General features: G+C 40.4%; 1 protein-coding gene across 1 annotated transcript in view; it reads right to left on the bottom strand.

Moving 5' to 3' along the window:
- The window catches only part of UNC5C (unc-5 netrin receptor C), a 347,816-nt gene that overhangs the window by 11,026 nt on the left and 317,049 nt on the right, over positions 1–19,741 (bottom strand). The window contains exons 12-15 of the mRNA XM_070757995.1: positions 14,651–14,819; positions 11,028–11,261; positions 4,970–5,119; positions 3,401–3,565 (exon numbers count right to left, since the gene is read on the bottom strand). Of these exons, the coding sequence (XP_070614096.1) occupies positions 3,401–3,565; positions 4,970–5,119; positions 11,028–11,261; positions 14,651–14,819 (718 nt within the window). The remainder of the gene's footprint in view (positions 1–3,400; positions 3,566–4,969; positions 5,120–11,027; positions 11,262–14,650; positions 14,820–19,741) is intronic.

Here is a 19,741-nt window from a genome sequence, read left to right as displayed (position 1 = left end):
CCCTGCAGCATCACAAAAACATGGGTGGGGTTTCCCATGGAGGGGAGCCTCAGGGAAATCCCAGCAGCGCAAAAACGGGTACTTCGCTGGCAACGGAAGTCCGGAGGCGGGACATCCCAGTGGCGGCGGCTTGGGTTTGTAAGGTGAAAATAGTTTGGAAGAAGAGGCAAAAAAAATCTTAAACCCTGGGTTTGTATCTTGAAAAGTTTGTATGACGAGGGGTTTGTAAGAAGAGGTATCACTGTATATGAAGAACATATGAAGAACGTATTTTTTAGATATGGTGTCATCTGCTGCTACACAACTCTTATCAGCATTTTCTCCAGCCACCACTGCATATAGACAGAATCATGAAATAAACCTTACTAAATCTCACATAAAGCCTTTACACTGATGCCACCGTGAGGGGGGGAAAATGCCCACAAAAGGGGGATTTTCTTAATCTTTTCATTTGTTTCTCTGTCTGATCCATTTTTCCCCCTACCCACCAGCACTTGCAGACAGAGGCCGCATTTATCAGGAGGACCGCTGGGTCTTTCCCTATCCTGAATTTCTGTTCCTCCGGTTGTTGCTGGAGTTGTGCAGTTATTGAATGACACAGACCTGCTGGGCTCACAAATAAAAACACCATCCAGAGCCAGCAGGGGTGGAGCTGTGTGGTTGAGAGATATGGCCAGCAGAACGAAACGGATGGCTGGTTGCTATGGTGCTGAGACACCATAGCAGGATCATTCCTTATTAATGTCAGTGAGGCCTTTCATTGGGGTTGTTTTCAGCTGAAAAGGCTAGCGAAAGTCAGAAGGAGAGTGCCAAGGAAGTGATTTTAAGGCTAGCACTTCATTCTGGGAGATAGAAACGAAGAGGAAAGGTTGCAGCTTTTTGTCCCGTTTGCATTGTAACGATGGCAGCATTTAAAACACTTTCAAAATAAAATTACATTTTAATAAGAGTTGTCCATTTATGTTCCTATGCAGCCAGAAAAAGACCCATTCCACTGCTCAGGTTTGAGCTTGAATTAAAATTCCCAAAACAAATTGCATTGTCCATGGTCAACTTAACACTATGGCATTTTTCTTGATTATGCTAGCGTGCAGTTATTATTATTACTACTACTACTACTACTACTACTACTACTACTACTACTACTACTAATTAAATTTGTATGCCGCCCCTCTCTGTAGACTCAGGGCGGCTCATAACAATAGTGGCAAAACAATGTAATACAAATCTAATAATTTAAACTAAAAACCCATAATTTAAAAACATGCACACAACACACCATACATAAACAATACAGGCCTGGGGAAGTTATTTCAGTTCCCCCATGCTTGACAGCAGAGGTGGGTTTTAAGGAGTTTACGAAAGGCAAGGAGGGTGGGGGCAATTCTAATCTCTGGGGGGAGTTGGTTCCAGAGGGCCGGGGCCGCCACAGAGAAGGCTCTTGCCCTGGGACCCGCCAGATGACATTGTTTAGACGACGGCACCCAGAGAAGGCCAACTCTGTGGGACCTAATCGGTCGCTGGGATTCGTGCGGCAGAAGGCGGTCCCGGAGATATTCTGGTCCGATGCCATGAAGGGCTTTATAGGTCATAACCAACACTTTGAATTGTGACCGGAAATTGATCGGCAACCAGTGCAGACTGTGGAGTGTTGGTGTAACATGGGCATACTTTGGATCTGCATAAGACAAATCTGAATTGCAATAGTGGTGAATAGTGACAAATCACAGAGTCCCACAGAGTTGGCCTTCTGCGGGTCCCGTCGACTAAACAATGTCGGCTGGCGGGACCCAGGGGAAGAGCCTTCTCTGTGGCGGCCCCGGCCCTCTGGAATCAACTCCCTCCGGAGATTCGAACAGCCCCCACCCCCCTTCACCGTCCGTAAAATGTTGAAGACCCACCTTTGTTGCCAGGCGTGGGGATAATTCCCATCTTCTCTCCCCCCCCTTTTTGCTATGTTTTCGGCCTTACTGTATGACGGATTAGGTTGAATGTGTATGATTGTATGGTTAGGGATTTTATTATATTATTAATGTTTTTAAATTGACTTAATTTTTTCTACTATTGGATTTGTAATTTATTGTATCTCTATTATTTTGTGAGCCGCCCCGAGTTTTCGGAGAGGGGCGGCATACAAATCTAATAAACTAAACTAAACGAAACTAAACTAAACCAAACCTGAATGTTACCACAGTATGGATAACAGTGGCCAAGGCCATCTCTATATAGGAGAGGCTGCAATTGGCAAAAATTGCTTCATATCAGAAATGTCAACTGAACATCTAAATCCCTGGTTCCCAACGTGGGACCCATGCCCCACAGAGGAGCAATTTGATTTTTTAATAGGGCAATTGGAACCTTGTTTAAACCAAGTTAATGGCCTTTTTAGGCTTCCTCTACATGAGTAGGAGTTCACTTCTTGAAAGTAAGACGTGTATGTCATGGGGAGGGGGGGCATGAGGATTTTAGAGATGCTTAGGTGGGACATGGGCAAAAAAAGGTTGGGAACCACTGATCTAAATTTAACATTTCAGTTATGCTGAAAACTAGGCCCTGCATGGGAAAAGTGAAGCTATATTACAGAACAACCAATACACAACTGTCTTTCAGCTTAGACAAACCGTCGTTTCTGCCTTGCCAATATTATCTTTCCTTTTCTTATGTGTTCATTACATCAGACCTGGGCAAGGGGTGGCCTGTGAGCTGCATCCGGCCCGCCCGCTATCTGTGACCGGTCCGCAGAGGTCAGGGTCCGCTCCAGTGCGAGGATGAAAGAGCTCACCGCGTCTGCCGGGACTCCTCCAGTTCCTGCTTTCCTGATGAATCATGAGGAAAGCAGGAACCGGAGGAGTCCCAGCAGACGCGGTGAGCTCTTTCACCCTCGCACTGGAGCGGACCCCGACCTCCTACCGAGAGCGGACGAGCACAGAAACCACGCAAACACTTCAGCGCAGTGACTGTGGTGCACTGTGTTGCCATAAAGCAAACAATTAGGGGTCTGGGTGTTTAGGTCAGGCCAGGGTCTGGCCCTCTGAAACCATCCCAATTTCTCATGCAGCCCCATGGCAAAATTAATTGCCCACCCCTGCATTACATAAAAGCATTTCCAAAGTAATTGTTTCGTCATGTTGCTTGAAGGGTTTTATTTCCTTAACAATAACATACAGTCAATCCTAGTTGGTCAAATCAAGAACGGTCTCTATGCTATTTCTTTGACCTGTAGTAGTGGTGGATTTGCCCCAGTTTGGGCGAAACGGTAGCGGCAGTGGGAGGCTCCGCCCATCCGTCCAGACAGCATCACGGATGATCTGTGCATGCACATCTCCGAACTGGTAGCAGAGGTTAGTGAAACTCATTACTGATCTGTAGACAATGAAGTGAGAATGGAGAGATGCCTCACCTCAGATACCACGCAGTTGAGCTGGAATATCTGTCCCTCTCCTTCCACCTGCCGTATGCAGAGTTTGCACACCAGCTCCAGCGTGTTCAGGCTGAATCTTTCCAGGGTGAAGGTGCAATGCAAATTTCTTTGACATCCACTCCAGATATGGTAGAAGGGAATTTCCTGAGGAGGAAATAGCAGTGGTAATAAAATTGACTTGGCTGATTTTTTTTACTTACTTAAATCTACAGTACTTTGGGTGTAAATCTCACACGGCTATGTTAATGTAATAATTGATGACATATAGTTAAGAGTAGAATGAAAAGAAATAAAAGAGAATAGTTCCATAACAAAATGCATAATAAAAGTAAGTATATATTTAACAGGTTTGTTCTCCAGAAAAATATGCTCCAGAATTTTAACCATAGCCTGGGAATCCTGGGAACAGAAATCCCAATTCTTTCAAACAGTATCTGAAAGGCTAAAATGAGAAAAAGTTTCTAACTTAGATTACGTTAAATGCCAAACGATTAAGTTTTATGTAACTGATATTTACTAAATTCCCACCACTTCATTTTTATGTAAACTCCCAAAGAAATTGCTATCATTATATAATATTTGTATTATAAAAAAGAGATTAATTCTTGGAATTAACAGCAATGAAACTGGATAGACAGGTAGAGGGTTTCTAGCTATGCTATAGTTATAGTTATACACAAAAATCTGTAACCCTTCCCTGGTGCAGAGCTGAAGGGATTGGATACTGTAGCCTAGAGGATAATTCTCTGTCTTACAAGGCAAAGGTTGCAGGTCCAAGTCCCAGTGGGTATGGCTAGCTGATGAGGCCAAAATAAGGCCGAAATAGATCTATCCTAGTCTCCCTTAATTTTCAAATTCAGCAAAAAACCATGTGACACATACAGATAGAATTGTCGGCTATCAATAAAATTAACTGCCTTGGAAATGGCCCTGGGTTGGGCCGAGAGGCAAATAAGGAGCTGTGATGTTCCTTCAATACACCAGGGTGATTCAACACAAAAATAGAGCTGAAGGGATTGGATACTGTAGCCTAGAGGATAATTCTCTGCCTTACAAGGCAAAGGTTGCAGGTTCACACACACACACACACACACAAACACATATATGTATCACATGTTTTTGCTGAATTTTATTTACTTCTTATTTTGATTTATTTTATTTATTTGTTTTTACTTTTGCCCCAGTATGCATCAGCTTACACTTACAGTAAATGAAACAGATATGATGTTAAACTGACCCTTCATTCACTTTAAAGAGATCCCATTGCTACCTGGTTGATAACTTCAGTGAACCTGGTCTGTTCATTGTGTAATCCTCATCAAGATCCTTTATGAGCATTTAAAAATACAAACCCCAATACCCGTACCAACAATGCAAACAGAATAATTTAACCAAACGATGTAGTAGCAGGTGTTAAACATTCTTTTATCCTTATCGAGTATTCAGCAATTTCAGAAATCCTATATTCCCAATTGATTTTGAAATACTGGATGATGCTTAATATTGCAAGAGGGCAGATGATTTCTCACAAAATTTGACAATTCTTACCTGGTATTTTGCTAGTAGTTTACTCTTCCATAAGGAATGAGTAATATCATGAATAGATAAGCGAAGATTATGAGTGCTACCCTTAAAATGTAAAGCCTTTGGGTCCTCCAATAATTGTCCACCCATTTGCCTCTCCAACTGCAGCACCTCCTGAGTTTTGGAAGAAAGAAAAAGTACATTTAGCATGGGATTAAAAGAATCATTGATAACATATACATTAAAACAAAGTTGTGTACCCTGCTCCGTTTTGTGAAGCTCAAAAATCACATTCATTCATTCATTCATACATCATTTTAATAGCACCCACTTAGCCAAGTGACTTCGGGTGGCTTACAATTTTAAAATATTAAAAAAAACATTAAAACAATAAAAATAATCAGAAAATAAATTAGAAACAGCAGCAGTGATGATTAATCAATTCATAGTAAAACTAAGAGGCCCTTAAATACACTTGAAAGTCCCAAGGCCAGCTATATAGATAAATTTTTAAACCTTTGCAAAATGTTAAAAGAGTTGGAGCCATTCTAATCTCTTAGGGGAGATTCTTGAAGGCCCTGATGGGAAACCTATGGTATGTGAGCCACAAGTGGCGCACAGAGTTCTCTCTGCGGACACATGAGCAATTATCCCAGTTGAGCTCCACCACGTATTTATATGTTTTGGGTCGCGATGCTGCGATTTCACTGAGGCTTCCCTCGCTGGAAAACCCCACCTCTGGACTTCCGTTGTCAGCGAAGTGCCCGTTTTTGCGATGCTGGGATTCCCCTGCAGCAACGCAAAAACGCGGAAGTCCGGAGGTGGGGTTTCCCATGGAGGGGAGCCTCAGGGGAATCCCACCAGCATGAAAACGGGCCCTTCGGCTGGCAAAAGGGGTGAATTTTGGGCTTGCACGCATTAATCGCTTTTCCATTGATTCCTATGGGAAACATTGTTTCGTCTTACGAACTTTTCACCTTACGAATCTTGTCCTGGAACCAATTAAGTTCGTAAGACAAGGTATCACTGTATTTTCTTCAACATACAAGGTCATTATGACGATCATGTTCACAAACTATTTAGCATAGCTAAGAAGGCTGTTGTCACCAACTAACCTGACAATTCTTAAAGTCAAAATGGGGTGGGGGCGCTAATTAGAAAGCTTTTAGAATTACACTCTGCCAGTCAATTTTAGCTTATTCCAAGAACACCTTAATTATCTTGTGAAGATGCCTAAAACCCAAAGCAACAACAATAATTTGATTGCTATCAACGTTAATTACACCCAAATTATATTGCTGAGTTATGAGAAGGAAAATTCACTGTATCTCCTTATAGTAGTTCACTGATACATTCCTCATACAGACTCCATATTGTTGTGCATAACTAACATTCCCTTAAACAGGAACATTTAATAACACTGTGATCCTTCTTATCTAGTAATCCTAGTCAACCTCTCACAGCAATTCAATACAAACTTCAAAGGAAGATGGATATGGAATAGGCAGTATTTGTTCATGTTAGAAGCAACGTAACAAACGTTTTAAGATTTTCCTTGCCTTTTCTTTCCCTAAACTTGGAAAATTTGATATTAGAGATTTTTCCTGAGTGGATAAGGGAATAGATCACAGAAAGAATAAAGTGACAATCCCAGTTGAATAAAATTATAAAAATAATAATAAAAAGCCACAGGCAAAATCTCACCGAAACATGGGCACACCTGCAGCTCCGGGCGCGATTTTGCTACCTCCATAGGTGCAGCTGCAAAATCGCGGTAGCCCCGCAAGGACTTACGAACCACGGTGGCGAGCGCAATTTAGCGTTCTGGCTCGTAGCCCACCACTTCCCCAGTTATACAGTGATACCTCGTCTTATAAACCCCTCATCATACAAACTTTTCAAGATACAAACCCGGGGTTTAAGATGTTTCTGCCTCTTCTTCCAAACTATTTTCACCTTACAAACCCATGCTGCTGCCACCTGACTTCTCTTGCCAGCGAAGCGCCCGTTTTTGCGAAATCGCAGCATCACAAAAAAAATGGAAGTCCGGAGGTGGGGTTTCCCATGGAGGGGAGCCTCAGGGGAATCCCAGCAGCACAAAAACAGGCGCTTCGGCTGGCAAAAGGGGTGACTTTTGGGCTTGCACGCATTAATTGCTTTTCCATTGATTCCTATGGGAAACATTGTTTTGTCTTACAAACTTTTCACCTTACGAACCTCGTCCCGGAACCAATTAAGTTCATAAGACGAGGTATCACTGTATATCCATCCTAAGATAAAATACAGGAAATAGTATAAGGGCAGACTGGATGGACCAGGAGGTCTTTTTCTGCCGTCAATCTTCTATATTTCTAACCTCTGGCTAATCATGCCAGATGATAAAATAGTACTTTTTCTTTTCTTTTTACTAAAGTTCAAAACAACAACAACAATAATAATAATAATAAATAATAATAATAATAATAATAATAATAATAATAATAATAATAATAATAATTTATTAGATTTGTATGCCGCCCCTCTCCGAAGACTCGGGGCGGCATACAAAACAATTTTAGCATGTTTCAACTTACTCAAAAGAAACATGTACTGTTATAAGATTCAGAAGACTGATTTAATCTGAATGAATTACAGTGTTTGTATGGTGCCTTGCTATTTTTTTGTCAAGACACATGTTTGAGATAAAACTAGAATAAGCAGGTAATTGTAGGACTCATTTTTTCGAGACACCTAGCCTTACTTTCATCTAGTGTTACAGTACTAAAAACAGCTATAAATGGACCTGCTGTTTGGATACATGTGCATGGAAGTTTGCTTAAAGGTCTCCTTGGTGCTATGCACAACACTCCTGGAATGTACTATGACTTGCCAAATGTTTCATAATGCTTCTGTTGTCTTGCCTGGTCAAATGTATAATAAAGCATAACAGGAGTAAGGCTATATGTAAGATTTGGATTTATTTAATCAGACTGAAGTACATTAACCTGTATATTATACTTTTTGGTATATTAATGAATGGAGCATTAAAAATAGGATGTGTATCTAAGTTATAAGTACCCCGAATTCCTAAAAACCATTTGGCTCCATGAAAACCCAAAAACTTTGGAACAGCTTCACAGACTTCCTTGAATAAACCAGCAGCTTAGTTGCCTCTATTACTAATTCCCAGAAGACATTTGTTTGCACATAAAAAGTCTAGAGCGTACGAGAAAACGCCTACCGATTCCGTGGGCCAAAATGGGCAGATAAGAAAAAAATAATTTATCTCCGGGAGACTAAAACCTTGACACTGCTTAGAACTTAATCCGCTTTTAATGAGTTTGAGACGCAAGCAATAATATTCTAATGAATAAAATGCAGTCATTTTCTAACCATTAGATATTTCCCAAAGAAACCACATGGGGTTCAGAAAAGTTTTGCCAGCTTGTATTCCATTGCTACAAGCAGATATTTGTTTGTAAAAGTTTAAGATCATGTGGTACTATCAGGTTTGGTCTATTTTTTTAATTCAAACAGGGGCTGTACGCTTTTGAAACACTATAAAGCCCTAAAATTGCTGTTGTAAGGTGCCAGACTAAAGAGGATTTTTTTAAAAGCTATGTGCTTTGCCTTTAAACATTATTATTATTATTTATTAGATTTGTATGCCGCCCCTCTCCGTAGACTCGGGGCGGCTTACAACAGTGATAAAAACAATATATAATGACAAATCTAATAGTTAGAATCTAAAATAACAATAATACATTTAAAAAGTCTAAAAAACAAGAAACCCCAATATATAAAAACATACATACAGTCATATCATGCACAAAAACTACATAGGCAGGGGGAGATGTTTCAGTTCCCCCACGCTTTAATGACAGAGGTGGGTTTTAAGGAGTTTACAAGGAGGGTGGGGGCAGTTCTAATCTCTGGAGGGAGCTGAGTCCCACCAGACAACATTGGTTAGTTGACGGGACCCGGAAAGACCAACTCTGTGGGATCTAACCGGTCGCTGGGATTCGTGCGGCACAAGGCAGTATCGTAGATACCATGGTCCGGTGCAATGAAGGGCTTTATAGGTGATGACCAACACTTTGAATTGTGACTGGAAACTCCCCCATGCCTGGCGACAAAGGTGGGTCTTGAGTAATTTGTGAAAGACAAGGAGGATGGGGGCCATTCTAATCTCTGGGGGGAGTTGATTCCAGAGGGCCGGGGCCGCCACAGAGAAGGCTCCTTCCCTGGGGCCCGCCAAACAACATTGTTTGGTCGACGGGACCCGGAGAAGGCCAACTCTGTGGGACCTTATCGGCCGCTGGGATTCGTGTGGTAGAAGGCGGTTCCGGATGTATTCTGGCCCAATGCCATGCAGGGCTTTAAAGGTCATTACCAATACTTTGAATTGTGACCGGAAACCGATCGGCAGCCAGTGCAGGCCACGGAGTGTTGCAGAAACGTGGGCGAATCTACGAAGCCCCACAATGGCTCTCGCGGCCGCATTCTGCACGATCTGAAGTTTCCAAACACTTTTCAAAGGTAGCCCCATATAGAGAATAAGTCAATGGTCATGAAGGTAGTTTCTGCAAGCGATGTGGTATCCTAAGAGCACAGCAAGACAAAGAAGATGCCCTGGTCAACCACTAGGAGAAGGGAAACTCTGACTACAAACCTCCACTGCCTTGTGGCTATACCCATCATTGGAAAAGGCTTCAGGAATAAACCTTGAGCCAAAATCTGGAGCCGGAGTCCCGGAAATAGTTTGTGACTGTGTACATTCTGATAACTTCTGCGACGTAGCTGGAGCCAATGGTATTGGCCTTTGCCATTCCATTGGGTTATTTCATAGATGTGGAGAGGGGGGAATCTTCTGCTTGGGTAACAGTCTGTCTTCCATACTAACCTACCCAGGCTTCATGCTCTGGGAAGTCCATGGTCTTTCGAAATGCAAAATAAAAAAAAAAGTCTAAGTACTATTGCTATCTCTTGGTGCAGAAACTCTGTTGTGAATTAGTTGAATGGATAAGATTGTGTATAGGAGTACCGAAAGCACCAACCTTGGATCATTTATGTTGCAAATTCTCAGTGCAAACACTGGAGACAAACTTATCTAACTAAGCAATACAACAGCAAGCATTGCATTAACAATCCCAGAGGTTCTTTTATCATTATAAAGTATTTACAAAGAGGCATTTATATGTTTTGTTCCTCTAGGGAGCTGGCACTTTGCATCAAAAATACATGAACCAGCAATTAAATTTTTGAGCACCTTATGGCCTTTTAATAATGCAAATATTGCAGAATCCAGATTACACGGCAGGTAAACAAAAGTATAAGGCATGCTGGGAAAAGAATTAGCTTATAATGTGAGGGAAATGATGATAAAAAGGTCATTGTTTACATTTTAATCTACATTTTTCCCCCTCTTACTCATGTCCATCTTTTTTTTATAAAACAGATTGGTGGATAATTGCAAACAAGCAAAGATAAGGTCCAAAAGTAAATATTAAAGTAATCATCTTGTCCTTTGAATGACCCCATCATTGCAGTGTTTACTGCTGGGTGTCCTTCTTGTCACCATTGTGGAATTTCATTCAACAGATATACAGTGATACCTCGTCTTACGAACTTAATTGGTTCCAGGACGAGGTTTGTAAGGTGAAAGGTTCGTAAGATGGAACAATGTTTCCCATAGGAATCAATGGAAAAGCGATTAATGCGTGCAAGCCCAAAACTCACCCCTTTTGCCAGCCATAGCGCCCGTTTTTGCGCTGCTGGGGGCTCCCCTCCATGGGAAACCCCACCTCCGCACTTCACAGCCCTCTCTAATAGGTTTAGAGTCAGCATATTGCTCCCAACAATCGGGGTCCTTGCTTTACTGACCTCAAAGGATGGTAGTCTGAGTCCACTTTGAGCCTAGTGAGATTCAAACTACCAAATCGCAGGCAGCCGGCAGTTAGCAGAAGTAACCTGCAGTACTGCATTCTAACCACTGCACCACCAAAGTTCTTGGTGGCAAGATATAATAATAACAAGAGTAATAGCAATGAGAAGAAATGGAGGAAGAAAGAGAGACCACAATGATATCAAAAATGAAAATTACTTTGAGGGCATCTTGGGTGTCATCCAGACAGTAGACACGGATGTTATATTCCAAAGATGAGCAGATCAGTGGCCCAAATATGGCCAACTTCAGACGTTTGGTGGCTGCTTTGGTGACTGATTGCCCTACTAAGGCATAGGTGCTAAGAGTTTCTGTGAGTATATGGCATGCCTCTGGATCCAACTGGATATAACAGGGAGTGGTGAAGTTTTCTTCTCCAACTGCTACTACATCCTGAAAAGATCAAAGACAATCAAAGAAGAACAGTTTAAAGGCTTGGACAATCTTGACATCAGTACACCGGTGCATAATATTCAGGCAATAGAATTGCTTTTCCAGTTACAATACCATGGATACATGTAAAATATTTGGAGAAATCTAAGAATAATTGATACCAAGCAAAGTGTATTTCAGAAAATAGAATTAAAATAAATCAGGGATCTATACTAACTTTCGAAATACTTGCTCACTAATATTATTACTATTTCAAGTATTTTTGATTTTCAGAAGCAAATTAAATTACTGCATGTTTGAAGCAGTTAACTCTTTTCCATGCAAGGATTAAAATCCAAAGTTTTAATAAAAGCATACATGCATACTTCATTAAAGAGACATATTCACTCAATGTTACAAATGTATCATAAAATAGACATTACAAATATATAATAATTTTAACATGGAGAGAAATAAAAATGAAAATTGACATTTGTCAAGAATGTTGTAGGCAAGACTGTCAAACTCCCCTCGTCACGGTAATGGCAAACATTCCCTACCAAACCTTCCCCTATGTTTGTGAGTGACATAGGGGAAGGTTTGGTAGGGAAGGTTTGCCTATTTGCCAATGACTCTAAAGTGTGCAATAGGGTTGATATTCCTGGAGGCGTCTGTAATATGGTAAATGATTTAGCTTTACTAGATAAATGGTCAAAGCAATGGAAACTGCAGTTTAATGTTTCCAAATGTAAAATAATGCACTTGGGGAAAAGGAATCCTCAATCTGAGTATTGTATTGGCAGTTCTGTGTTAGCAAAAACTTCAGAAGCAAAGGATTTAGGGGTAGTGATTTCTGACAGTCTCAAAATGGGTGAACAGTGCAGTCAGGCGGTAGGGAAAGCAAGTAGGATGCTTGGCTGCATAGCTAGAGGTATAACAAGCAGGAAGAGGGAGATTATGATTCCGCTATATAGAGTGCTGGTGAGACCACATTTGGAATACTGTTCAGTGTTCAGGTCTGGAGACCTCACCTACAAAAAGATATTGACAAAATTGAACGGGTCCAAAGACGGGCTACAAGAATGGTGGAAGGTCTTAAGCATAAAACGTATCAGGAAAGACTTCATGAACTCAATCTGTATAGTCTGGAGGACAGAAGGAAAAGGGGGGACATGATCGAAACATTTAAATATGTCAAATGATTAAATAAGGTCCAGGAGGGAAGTGTTTTTAATAGGAAAGTGAACACAAGAACAAGGGGGCACAATCTGAAGTTTGTTGGGGGAAAGATCAAAAGCAACATGAGAAAATATTATTTTACTGAAAGAGTAGTAGATCCTTGGAACAAACTTCCAGCAGACATGGTTGATAAATCCACAGTAACTGAATTTAAACATGCCTGGGATAAACATATATCCATCATAAGATAAAATACAGGAAATAGTATAAGGGCAGACTAGATGGACCGTGAGATCTTTTTCTGCCGTCAGTCTTTTATGTTTCTATGTCATGGGACGTATTGGGATATTGGGGCTTTCCCCCCTTTGCTAAACCAGGTGTAAGCATGGCCAGTGTGGGACACATCTGGCCCATGGGCTAGGAGTTTGACAGTCATGGTGTATATAGTTTTGCCTACACTGTCTGTACACACATATTTTAGTTTATCTCCTCCTTTGTATGTACAGTACTCAAAGTGGCTAACAATATTTAAAATAACATGGAAATACAAGATAAATCAACTCCACATATACAACAGTAACATCCTTCACATTCAGAGGGCTATCTATAAAGATGTTATGTGAAGTTAAGCAAAGAATGGCTACTCCAGTGACAACGTAAGTTCTCAGTTTTGCAATTTTAGTTTCTAGACAGTAAATAAAACAAGCTGTTTATTTTATAAGTCCATTGCTTTACATTCTGAACATTAATGGAAAATTCCGCAAAGGAAATATTTCAATATAAAACCAGCGCATTGAAGTCTAGACATGATTTTAGAACGGAAGTATCTGGTGTTTTATTCAATTGCTATTGCTATACAAGTAGCAAAGAATTCAAATTATTATGTCAAGCGCATTTTATTAAAATTATACAAAAAAGAAAGCTCAGATTTTTGACAGAACTGCAACATCTACGTTTTCCTTTTTTTCCATGTCAATATGCTACCAGGAGTAAATCTAAAGGGAAATAGTATGTGTTTCTTTATCAAACAAGTACAGTATGATATTAATCAAGCATGTTCCCAAACTAACAGCAAAACAATGCTGACTAGTTTAGTGAAGGTATAGATTTATTAGCAGGTGCCTACTGCAAAGCAATGTACAGGTTTTAGTCCTCAGTTTATAACAGTTAATTTAGTGACTGTTTGAAATTACAACACAATATACTATCTATCAATATCTTCAGAATTTATAGCTCTTCTGTCAATATAGTATCCTGCCAAGATGAAAGTATTGCAGGTCCCAGCGACCGATTCGGTCGCACAGAGTTGGCCTCCTACGGGTCCCGTCGGCCAAACAATGCCAGCAGGACCGTGGGGGAGAGCCTTCTCTGTTGTGGCCCCGGTCCTTTGGAACCAACTCCCCCGGAGATTCGTACTGCCCCCATTCACCTTGCCTTCTGAAAAGCACTTAAAACACACATGTGTCGGGAGGCCTGGGGCTGCTAAGCAATTAGTCTTCCGCCCCAGCCATTATTATGTATGAGTGATGATAGTGTGTTATTTTATTGGGTTAACTTTTATTGCTACTATTTATGTACAGTGTTCCCTCGATTTTCGCGGGTTCGAACTTCGCGAAATGGCTATACCACAGTTTTTCAAAAATATTAATTAAAAAATACTTCGCACATTTTTTCCCTATACCACGGTTTTCCCCACCCGATGACGTCATATGTCATTGCCAAACTTTCGTCTGCTTTTAATAAATATTTTTTTTAATAAACTTTAATAAATAAACATGGTGAGTAATAATCTGAATGGTTGCTAAGGGAATGGGAAATTGCAATTTAGGGGTTTAAAGTGTTAAGGGAAGGCTTGTGATACTATTCATAGCCAAAAATAGTGTATTTACTTCCGCATCTCTACTTCGCGGAAATTCAACCTTTGCGGGCGGTCTCGGAACGCATCCCCCGCGAAAAGTGAGGGAACACTCTATTATGTATTTTTAAACTGTTTACTATGTTTCATTGCTGTAAGCCGCCCTGAGTCTGCGAGCAGAAAGGCAGCCTATACATTTAATAAATAAATAAATAATCTTAAAACACTCCTTGGAAATTGCAGTCTCCAAACTACTGAGTTGGAAAATGTGAATGAAATATGATTAAAAAACAATACATGCATTTAGGGAAAATATATTTTAATGGACATTTGATCAGGAAATGTGAACCAGGTAGGTGAAGGGCAAAAATCTCACCTCCCATTGTCCCTGGGCCGTTTGGTTCTTCAACTGAATTTTCCAGTCTTCGGTGTTTGGTTCTGCACAATGGTGCATAGTTACAATGATAGGCCGAGTTAATAATGCTCCTGGAGGCCCACAGCTCACTACAGGGGTCAAAAGGGTTTGACAATCTTCTACTGGTGGCCTGAATGGATTATAAAGTAGGAAGAAAAAAAAATAATCAGGTATCATTGAAATGGATTCATTTAAAATCCTGTTATTGTTTATCCTTGAATTGAATATCCAAGTGAAGTGAGGCATTATTTATTATTCAAACAATAATGAATTAACAATTGTTTGTGCTTAAAATCAGTGCAAAAGAATAAGAAAAAAAAGCAGAAAAGCAGAAGGAAAGTAACTCTCAAATCATGGCAGGCAATATCTATGATAAATACTGATTAAAAATCAATCGAAGAGTAAGCTGCTACACATTTCATAGTAGATTTGAAATAGTAATTCCTCTGTGTTTTATTTATTTTTCCTTGCAAATGACATTACTTCCACCACAAAGATACAAGAATTCATGTAATATCTTGTTCCTTGAGGATAATGTAGGAATATATTATAAGGGAAGGGGAAATGTTTTTCTCTTTAAACATATTGGACTCAGGCCAATCTATTGAAACTAAATGCAGAATAATTCAGGCTTAACATAACAAATTCTTTGTCTTGATTTTTTTTTACAGTTTGCTGAAATTAAAAATAAAGATCAGAAATAGTGTTATAACTTATCAAGTTATCATGACTTTTTCAGTCCCCTCCTTCCAACACATTCACTCTGCCTTATATATTGTAAGGTGCCCTGAGTCCTTCAAGATTTGGCGGCATATAAATCAAATAAATTAAAATTAAATTAACTTTGCGATTTGCCCCTTATTGTTTTGTCTCTACAGATAGCCAAACATCTCAAACTATTACTGGTAACCAGCTCTATATTATATCTAGAATGCAATCATTATTATGATCCATAGACTACTTATTATCTTTCCAACAGTATTTGTCCATTTTAAAAGGCTTTCTATTACTTTCCCATACTTCGTAAACTTTACCAAAGTACAGTATATCAATACATTCCCTTGCTTTACCTTCTCCTATTTCTATAATGCACACATATACACAGACCCATGTAACTATAAAATCACTTGATTTTCTGTCAAACCCAATTATGTTTGTTCTTTGCACATTTATTTTCAGATTCACACTCCTTGCTACAGCTTACGAACATCTATCGAATATTCCTTGCAAATCATTTAGATTGTCAGTCCACAAAATAGCAAATGCTACATGGAAAAATACATGTACATTTATATCTGCAGCCAACACATCTCTAATGTCACAAGAACAAATACATCATAAACAAAAGAGACATGACAAATTAATTAATTAATTGATTGATTTGATTTGATTTGTATGCGGCCCCTCTCCGTGGACTCGGGGCGGCTAACAACAGTGATAAAAACAGAATGTAAAAATCCAATACTAAAACAGCTAAAAACCCTTGTTATAAAACCAATCATGCATACAAACATCCCATGCATAAATTGAAGAAGCCTAGGGGGGAAAGATTATCTTCGTTCCCCCATGCCTGATGGCAGAGGTAGGTTTTGAGGAGTTTACGAAAGGCAAGGAGGGTGGGGGCTGTTCTAATCTCTGGGGGGAGTTGGTTCCAGAGGGCCGGGGCCGCCACAGAGACGGCTCTTCCCCTGGGCCCCGCCAAACGACATTGTTTAAATCCTTGTCTTACTCTTTCTTTGTGCTGAACCATTTCTTAAGCATTTTCATTCTCAGCTAAGCTTTGTCTTTAAATCATTTTTATCACATTAAGCAGCCAAATTTAAAACTCATATTCACACAAAGCATTCCCTTCTCTGGGTCTAATCGTTTTATCATACAAACAATATCTTCTTTCGTCAACTTTCCATTCGTTCTTCAAGATTAATCTGCCTTATAATACAGGATTTATACTTTTGCTTCCTGAAAAAAAGCAAAACATTACGCAGATTCCTACAAATTTTGTATGCAAAAATTCTCCTTAGCAATAAAGCAAATATTTTCCTAACAGAAACCCTCATTTTCAGCCAGAAACAATAATAAGAGGCTATCACTAATCAGTAAACTCAATCTAATGCTCATTCTCATGCTAAAATTATGCGGAGGCATACTGCTCGATTACTCAGCTGATCACTCATGCTGTCACTAGGAGTAGCTAACCAAGATAGGAAATCGGCCTGCAGTTTGTTTACTGTAACCTGTGATGCCTTGTTTGTCCCTTTACACAAGCCAAAAATAAGAAACTGGAGATGATGAAACCAGAATTCAGTTCTCAGTTTGTTAAAGAATAATACAAAATCACTCATTTGAATGTAGGTGTTGCTTGGATGATTAACAAGAGGAGTCAAGTAGAAGATATGAGGTGGGAGATTTTTGCTAATACAGGTTTTTCTGTTGATGTTCTGCATTGCATGGAAGGATATTTTGATTGACTGACGGACTGATTGATCTGTATGCTGCCGAACCCATAAAGAGTCACTGTCGACACATGAATGACAACTGGAACTACAGTGCTGTTCAAGTATATTTTATAGTCTTATTCGGATATATTTATAACTCCCATCTTCCCCCAGCCAATACTACTCAAATGATGTTAACTTCAGAAAAGACCTTTGTATTAGATAATACACACAAGAGGAAAACAATATAGACTTCTTCATTAGGAACCCCACCGACAAAACAGTGTTCTGGCTTATGTGGTATTTATTTTTATTTATTTATTGGATTTGTATGCCGCCCCTCTCCGTAGAGATCAAGTAACCAACAGTTTTACTTTGTATTCTTTGAATAATGTCGCCTGGGGATTCTTGCCAATTTCCTAGGACAGTGATGGTGAACCTTTTTCCCCACAGGTGCCGAAAGAGCGTGGGCACGCACTATCACACATGCGCGAGTGCCCACACCCATAATTCAATACCTAGGGAGGGTGAAAACAGCTTGCCCCACCCCCCGGAGGCCCTCTGGAGGCCAGAAATGGCCTGTTTACCAACTTCTGGTGGTCCCAGTAGGCTTGTGTTTCGCCCTCTCCAGGCTCCAAAGGCTTCCTGGAGCCAAAGGAAGGTAAAAACACCCTCCCCAATCCCCCCGGAGGCCCTCTGGAGGCCAGAAATGGCCTGTTTACCAACTTCTGGTGGTCCCAGTAGGCTTGTGTTTCGCCCTCCCCAGGCTCCAAAGGCTTCCTGGAGCCAAAGGAAGGTAAAAACACCCTCCCCTATCCCCCTGGAGGCTCTCTGGAAGCCAGAAATGCCTCCCCTAGCCTCTGTGTGAGCCAAAAATAAGCTGGACGGCACAGATGCATGTTGGAGCTGAACTAGGGCAACAGCTCATGTGCCAGTAGATATGGCTCCATGTGCTACCTATGGCACCCATGCCATAGGTTCGCCATCATTGTCCTAGAGTAAATATCCCAAATACTGAATGGGGCTCATGAAACTGAAATCTGTCCCCCCCCCCCGCCATGAGTATATCTGTGTGTAAGACAGAGGGAGAAGAAAGGGGTGGGGTGCGGGGGGGAGAGCTAAGAAAGAGAGAGGACTTATTTCATGAACATGTTTAGCCATAATGAGCCATTAAATGTTTGTGTTTCTGTATAGATAAACATTCATTACCAGATACAGAACACCGTAAAACGAAGTAAGCCATTTAAGTATTGCAATGCTGTTGATACCTCATTAGTCATATTTTGCAACACAGATTTAAGAATGGTCAAAACAGTAGATTGAGAAGAAAAATGTAAACTATCTTCTGCTATGCTAGTCTAATTCTTGTTTGCAGACCAAAATCTAGGATTATGTTACAAATGCAGTTAATATCAGGAAATGTCACAAGTGCACTTTCAGTGTAATTGAAAAGTGTATTAACAACAGCCATAAACTGTTTTTATTGAACTCCTCCAAGATTTTTAATGACTCCCCACTTTCTGTTTTCATAGGCTAATGACTTAGGTTATCTATTTCCCAAAGTTTTGGGTGGTGCTTGCTATTCTCATTAGAATGCATTGAAAATATTTCAGAAATAATAGCCGTGAATTCCAGTAATGACATTGCTTCTTTTAAAGAGCATAAACTAGAACAAAATTTTAATGCACATTCACCACATATTTCTGAGGAACCAACACTATAAACCGTTTATAATATGTGGTGAATGTCATGTACAGTTTAAGCTGACATTCACTTACTCATATGTAACATTACCTATGTTACATCTCTTAAAACCTGGTAGGAATCTTTTCTTTCCCTATATATTTATCCTAGAGGTCATTACTACATTAAGCATTCATTTAGAAAATCAAGCTCAATAAACAATTATTAGGACTTTCCCAAGCAATCCGGTGCCTGTAGTTATGATTTCTGAGAATATTAATGATTCTCTCTACTCTAAATTACAATATTGGGTTCTCCTCAGGGAAAACCATGCTGGCAATTAGCATGCCTGCAGAAATGTATAGTACAGTGATACATCGTCTTACAAACCCCTCGTCATACAAACTTTTCGAGATACAAACCCGGGGTTTAAGATTTTTTTTGCCTCTTCTTACAAACTATTTTCACCTTACAAACCCAAGCCGCCACCACTGGGATGCCCCGCCTCCGGACTTCTGTTGCTAGCGAAGAGCCCGTTTTTGCGCTGCTGGGATTTCCCTGAGGCTCCCCTCCATTGGAAACATCACCTCTGGACTTCCGTGTTTTTGTGATGCTGCAGGGGAATCCCAGCAGGGAAAAAACGGGTGCTTCGCTGGTAACAGAAGTCCGGAGGTGGGGTTTCCCAGCGAGAGGAGCCTCAGCAAAATCGCAGCATCACAAAAACACGGAAGTCTGGAGGTGGGGTTTCGAGGACTTCCGTGTTTTTGTGATGCAAAAGACACCTCCATGGGGTTTCCTATGGAGGGGAGCCTCAGGGGAATCCCAGCAGTGCAAAAACGGGCGCTTTGGCTGGCAAAAGGGGTGAGTTTTGGGCTTGCACGCACTAATCGCTTTTCCATTGATTCCTATGAGAAACATTGTTTCGTCTTACAAA

The sequence above is a fragment of the Erythrolamprus reginae genome, chromosome 7 (assembly GCF_031021105.1).
Source record: "Erythrolamprus reginae isolate rEryReg1 chromosome 7, rEryReg1.hap1, whole genome shotgun sequence".
Classification (NCBI taxonomy): Eukaryota; Metazoa; Chordata; class Lepidosauria; order Squamata; family Dipsadidae; genus Erythrolamprus; species Erythrolamprus reginae.
The sequence above is the reverse complement of the archived record's forward strand: the minus strand, read 5'-3'. Positions and strand labels throughout refer to the sequence as shown.